The 6,651-nt window shown below is 46.0% G+C and overlaps 1 protein-coding gene across 1 annotated transcript; it reads right to left on the bottom strand.

Moving 5' to 3' along the window:
- Nucleotides 1–218: 218 nt before the first annotated feature.
- On the bottom strand, nucleotides 219–6,423 carry LOC115130926 (RDS/peripherin-like protein xRDS35). The gene is made up of 6 exons (XM_029662512.2): nucleotides 5,569–6,423; nucleotides 2,895–3,137; nucleotides 2,407–2,594; nucleotides 1,870–2,116; nucleotides 1,566–1,727; nucleotides 219–1,024 (listed from the first exon to the last, which is right to left on the bottom strand). Exons 1-6 carry the CDS (start codon nucleotides 5,716–5,718, stop codon nucleotides 962–964), a joined length of 1,053 nt encoding a protein of 350 aa, XP_029518372.1. The 5' UTR covers nucleotides 5,719–6,423; the 3' UTR covers nucleotides 219–961.
- Between the last annotated feature and the right edge of the window lie 228 nt (nucleotides 6,424–6,651).

Genomic DNA, 6,651 nt, shown 5'->3' with positions numbered 1-6,651 from the left:
TATAGGATTATGAAGGTGTTATGAGAGCTGGCAGCCCAGATTACATTATACAGTCACTCCTCTCCATACCGTCATAAACCTACAGTAGCCTAGGCCTACTGTATCACTGGCATCACTTTCAGTCATTACACACACCATCATCCTATACCTCTGGGTGAACTGAAATAACCCAATTCAGTTGAATGTTTATCTAGTACAAAAAGACTCAACTCCGCAAATCCATTAAAAGCAACTAACTTTAATATATTCAATGCCAGATGCCAACTTCACATGTTACTTAGCAGTGCGTTAACAAACTCTATAGCCAGGCCAGTATCCAATTGACTGTAGGCCTTCTTCACACTGGGTGAATGTTTGTATTATTACGTTATTACCTGTGTGATTTAGATTTTGTCTGATCCAAATCAAAGATCAGAACATCAGTTTATGTGATTTTTCATTTACTCGTGTACCAGTATGTGAATATTGTTTTTGAATATTTACAAAATGTATGTGTGTGTTCTTGGGTGCTTTTCAGTAGTTTGACTTTGTTTGTTCTTGACCACATGAACCATCACCCTCCCCCGCAATACTTGATGTATTGTCCATCAGGAGCAACAGGACACAACATTGTCTCAAAGATTATCATTCCAAATTCTGTCCATTTTTTTTTTAAACTATGGATTGTTAGATCTTGTCATGTCTAGTCTGTGCGGAGCATGATAAAATAAGATTAATGATAAAATAAGATTAATGATAAAATAAGATTAATGATAAAATAAGATTCCCTATGTATTTTAGTGCTCATCCATTGTTGCAGTATAAATCAAGCCAAAAAGATCAGTGCCTGTCAAACCCAACACAGAGCGCTATAGCTAGCCAAACATTAGCCTGGTCACAGGCAAGACCATCATGAGGTCACATGACAATACAGCCTCACTCCCCTTCTCAAACCCATATATTGTTACATATTATCTTTCATCTAGCTGGACGTGGCTGCCTTCTCGCCGTCCGCCCCAGCTTCTGCCTCGTCACCTGCCTCCACCTGTATTGATAAAGAGACGGGACACGTTAGTGAGATACAACCAAATGCATTACCCAAAGCATTGCGGGTACTGTAGTACATCATACAACACTGACATAAATGTTTTGTGTAGGACAGGTACAGATGTAGGATCTTCATTTTATTACTCTTTTGTTGCTGAGAATTTTCCTGCACGGCAGGAAATGCAAACTTGTGGTGTATTTGAGTTTTAAAAAGGCTTCTCAAGTTTGTAATTTCCACTTTGAAATTTCAGACTTGATTTGCACTAACGAAAAATGTATCAACCCCTACAAAAAATGTCCATTAATTATAATCTACATAATCATTTACATTTCCTGTTGCTGCAGGATTATTCTCCTGCTGTAGCAAACTGGCTCAAATTTAGATCCTAAATCTGTATGATTGGTCAGTCAGATCCAATAGGGGCATTTTTTTCATCTCTGTTTATTCTCCATCTATCTGCAACATTTAGAGCGTTCCACATCCCTGAGCACACCCCTGACATGTTTCACAGAGCATTATGGGTACTGTAGTTCACTACCTGTCCGAACTGCAGCAGTTTGAACACAGTGGTCTTGACATCCATCAGGGTCTCCTTAACCCCCTTCGCCAGGATGTAGCCCTCGCTGTCAGCTTCGGGGTTCTCCGGGTCCACGCCCTCCAGAGACGTGTGCAGGTACCGCAGGCTCACCAACACTGATATCTGTGGAGATGATGTTACAGGGGTCAAGGTTCAACTCAAAGCCAAGGTTACAAAATGTATATCTAAAGCCACCTTATCACAGGGGTAGAGGTTGATGGTAACAAAATCACCAATGAAAACTACTGTTTGTGCATATGTATACCTGCACGGAGATGACCGACAGAATCCCGGGGCCGATGGTGTTCATGAGGCCCATGTAGTAGTCGACCAGCGCCTGTCTGCAGCCGCGGGTGTACAGGTTCAGCTCCTCACTCTGGTGCTCATAGTTGTAGTGGGCAGTGTTGTCAGTCAGGTGGTTCTGGAGACAGGGCCGAGGGGAGCCGGGGTTACAGCAGCTGAAGGGGACTCCATCCATCAGGTAACGACCGTCCACGTTGCTACGCACACGACTGGAGAGGAGTAAACGGTTTGATTGAGCGTTTTCCTTGTACATTTTTACCTTACATAAATGACACTGGCTTTAATGATGGATGACACGTCTATGAGATGGCACTTGGAGACATGGTGTATGGAAATCACATGTGAGTCATCATCACCTCAGATAAGTCAGACAACTATGGTTCGTGGGCTTCACCTCTCCTCTCCACCCCCCTCTCTCTCACTCCAACTCCATTCCCCTCTCTCCCCCTTCCATCCCACTCTCTCCCCCCTCCATTCCTCCCCCTCCACCATCTCTCACTCTTTGACTTCTTTAGAGGTGAAGTCCAGGTATCTGTTGCTGATCCACTGCACCTCGAACCAGTCCCTGTAGTTGGTGTTGCCGCAGCAATGCAGTTCCATTTGCAGCCTGTCGATGGTCTCCTTCTGGAAACAGCGGCCCGGGACGTCCGTGTCCCGATAGAACCGGATACCGTTCCTCAGGCCCACCTGGGATTGGACAGAGATGATGTCATAAAAATACCAGGAAGTACTCATGGGAGCCAAGGCTTGTTCTCAATTAATCTTTCCTGGATTCCTCAGTTCTTATGTCCTTGCCTTCTTCTCAAAACGAATTGAAGAGGGTTGGGGGGACCGTGACCTTTTCCTCCAATACGGTTGTGGCGCAGGCGAGGAGATAGGATGCGAGGAATCACAGAAAGACTAATTGAGATAGGACCCGAGTGTTGTCATTATGTTATTCGGCATTTACTGTCTCATCCTTCTTCATCCCATCTCAGAGGCCCTTACCTTGAGTGACTCCTCGAGGTGTCCCTGCAGGGCATAGCTGAGCACCACAGCAGACAGCAACCAGACACACACCATCCAGGCCAGGCCATACCAGGGCAGCAGGAAGGGCTTCCAGGGAGGGAATCGGGCAGAGTCCAGGGAGTCCTGACACACCCGCCCAGCAAACAGGTTGATCCCCATGGTTACCAAGCCCACCAGCATCAAGATGTTAGGCACCACGTGGATCTCTGTGTTGTCCATCACCTGGAGGGTCAAAGGTCAAACCTAGGGTCACTTTACTATACCAGTTATAACAAAGGCAATATACTAGTTACAACGCAGTAATAAACTACATCTAAACAATCTATCTATGTTACATTACAGAGCTAAGCACCAGAAGATATGTTCTGCCATGTACCATTCCATGATGATGTTTCCATTTATGTACGTTCATCTAAGGCAATATGAGTCAGAGTCAGCACCCTACATAACTACTTCTAGTCCACTTCAGTACTATGACACTGTAGGTAAAGTGCAATCAACTACATCATTTGTCTGTTTTTTCTGTTGTATTGGTGTTATTGAGTTCAGGAATGTTGTTGTTCTTTTTCAGTAACATTCATGTAACATGTAACAACTTGTCAGATCCAGAAAATCAATGAGCGTTGAAGCTCGGCTTTGTCACCAGCGGAGGCACCGAAAAACGATGTTTCCTTTTTGAAAAGCCCCAGATTGAAGCCACCCGTAGTCAATGGTTCATTGGAGATACACTGTACCGGTGCACCCTACATATCTGAGTGATAGGTTACGGCTTCCAAAATGTCACAAGTGTGAAGCTTCAACCAACCCCTCTCCCTCCCCCTCCCTCCCTTCATACATACAATCCATACACAGCATGAGTCATGAACACAGCCACATACATACACACAACTACACACCAATATGCCCCCCCCACACACACACACCAATACACCCCCTTCCCCCCCACACAATGCCATACAACACTCCTTCCGTGGCCTCCAACTGCTCTTAAACGCTAGTAAAACCAAATGCATGCTTTTCAACAGATCGCTGCCTGCACCCGCATGCCCGACTAGCATCACCACCCTGGATGGTTCCGACCTTGAATATGTGGACATCTATAAGTACCTAGGTGTCTGGCTAGACTGCAAACTCTCCTTCCAGACTCATATCAAACATCTCCAATCGAAAATCAAATCAAGAGTCGGCTTTCTATTCCGCAACAAAGCCTCCTTCACTCACGCCGCCAAGCTTACCCTAGTAAAACTGACTATCCTACCGATCCTCGACTTCGGCGATGTCATCTACAAAATGGCTTCCAACACTCTACTCAGCAAACTGGATGCAGTCTATCACAGTGCAATCCGTTTTGTCACTAAAGCACCTTATACCACCCACCACTGCGACTTGTATGCTCTAGTCGGCTGGCCCTCGCTACATATTTGTCGCCAGACCCACTGGCTCCAGGTCATCTACAAGTCCATGCTAGGTAAAGCTCCACCTTATCTCAGTTCACTGGTCACGATGGCAACACCCATCCGTAGCACGCGCTCCAGCAGGTGTATCTCACTGATCATCCCTAAAGCCAACACCTCATTTGGCCGCCTTTCGTTCCAGTACTCTGCTGCCTGTGACTGGAACGAATTGCAAAAATCGCTGAAGTTGGAGACTTTTATCTCCCTCACCAACTTCAGACATCAGCTATCTGAGCAGCTAACCGATCGTTGCAGCTGTACATAGTCTATTGGTAAATAGCCCACCCATTTTCACCTACCTCATCCCCATACTGTTTTTATTTATTTACTTTTCTGCTCTTTTGCACACCAATATCTCTACCTGTACACAACCATCTGATCATTTATCACTCCAGTGTTAATCTGCAAAATTGTAATTATTCGCCTACCTCCTCATGCCTTTTGCACACATTGTATATAGACTCCCCCTTTTTTTCTACTGTGTTATTGACTTGTTATTTGTTTACTCCATGTGTAACTCTGTGTTGTCTGTTCACACTGCTATGCTTTATCTTGGCCAGGTCGCAGTTGCAAATGAGAACTTGTTCTCAACTGGCCTACCTGGTTAAATAAAGGTGAAATAAAAAATAAAACACACAGCCACACACTAATACGCCCCCCTTCCCCCCCACACACAGCCACACACCAATACGCCCCCTGCCCCCACACACAGCCACACTAATACGCCCCCCTTCCCCCCACACACAGCCACACACCAATACACCCCCCCTTCCCCACACATACACACAAAGCTTGTCCGAATTCAAGCCAACTGCATAATGACAGCCGAGTGTGAATGAAGCTTTGATAGGTGAAGGTGTGTGAGACGGACGCCACACTAAGAGATAACACAGTGGAACCAGCCAGGATAGACCACAGAAACAGTAGTGACACAGACAGTTGTGTGTGAATGAAGCTTTGATAGGTGAAGGTGTGTGAGACGGACGCCACACTAAGAGATAACACAGTGGAACCAGCCAGGATAGACCACAGAAACAGTAGTGACACAGACAGTTGTGTGTGGTGTGTGTGCCGAGTGCCAGAAACATGTGTGTGTGTGCCGTGTGAAATACAACAGTTGTGTGTGTAATTTGCCATGTGTGAACAGGTGTGTGTGTGTTATAGTTTGTGTGTGTGTGTGTTATAGTTCCAGCCAGTACCTCTGCCCTGCGGAGCAGCTCGGTCTTGAGGTACACTCCCAGGGAGAAGGTGAAGGCCCCAGCCAGCACGGCCAGCCAGGACAGCAGCCACAGACCCTGGGCCAGACGCACACGCCTCTGCAGGGGGAACTGCAGCTTCAGCAGCACCATGGCTGGTGCTCACAACAACCAACACAGCACACAGAGAGAGAAAGCGCGAGAGGATAGAGAAAAGGACAGAAGGAGGAGATGTTGAGATAATCAAGTAGAGAGAGATAGCAGTGAAGGATGAGGAAAGAATATTGGTAGGTTCAAAGAAGGAAAGTTCTGGGCAAAAAAACAAGGTGGACTACTGCAATTCATAGGAGTAGGTTATGCGAAGGTTGTTGTATTAGACAGACAGGTACGGCTTGGCCTTTCCAGGGTGCGTTGGTGAGTTATTATCAGGTTGATCTCCTGTAAGTTGTTCCTGTGGGCTGAGATAAGAAGGGAGACCTGTCTGGTGTTGAAGGACAGGTTCAGGTTGGGACGATAATCCAAAACTTTCACGTAGAAAGGAAAATATTAGGAATCTCCGTAGTAATCCAATTGAAGTTGTGAGACAAAAACTGAAGGCCAAGAAAATAATGAATCTAATAGATATTTGATAATCCACGTCCTTTTTTGACAGCAAAACTATAATCCTTCAAATCATCAGGTTATGGTTGCACCACGACAGTGACTCTTCGATTCACACAATAACTGACGATGACAACCCCAGTTTGTTTTGGATGGAACCCCTCTGGTGTGGTCTGTGAGTGGTCAAGGTGCATCCTTAAATTCCTGCTGTGGCCATGGTGGAGGACACGAACTGGCCAATGTCGATTGTACAGTATGGATATGGTAATCCCCCATCATAGTCCTTGGGATCCTATTAGGAGAGGAGCACCAATAGGAAAGCAGGCCAGTGTCTGATCAGCAAACCTGTTCTGGGCCTACAGGTTGGATTTGACGGGTAGACTCACAGGGAGTTGAGACAGAGGATTGGGAGGGGGGGCAGGGCTATATTTTATACAGGTAGATAGAGAGAGATGGATAAACGCTTACAGGCCGAGGGACTGGGGG

The sequence above is a fragment of the Oncorhynchus nerka genome, linkage group LG6 (assembly GCF_034236695.1).
Source record: "Oncorhynchus nerka isolate Pitt River linkage group LG6, Oner_Uvic_2.0, whole genome shotgun sequence".
NCBI lineage: Eukaryota > Metazoa > Chordata > Actinopteri > Salmoniformes > Salmonidae > Oncorhynchus > Oncorhynchus nerka.
Note: the sequence above shows the minus strand (reverse complement) of the source record. Positions and strands in the feature narration are given on the sequence as shown.

What these genes read in the sequence shown, in the direction of transcription:
- LOC115130926 (XM_029662512.2), bottom strand. Translation starts at nt 5,718, where the DNA reads ATGGTGCTGCTGAAGCTGCAGTTCCCCCTGCAGAGGCGTGTGCGTCTG. An exon ending in ACCTCGAGGAGTCACTCAAG is followed by an intron (nt 2,595 to 2,894) that starts GTAAGGGCCTCT and finishes GTCCAATCCCAG; the next exon opens with GTGGGCCTGAGGAACGGTAT. An exon ending in TGTCGGTCATCTCCGTGCAG is followed by an intron (nt 1,728 to 1,869) that starts GTATACATATGC and finishes TCATCTCCACAG; the next exon opens with ATATCAGTGTTGGTGAGCCT.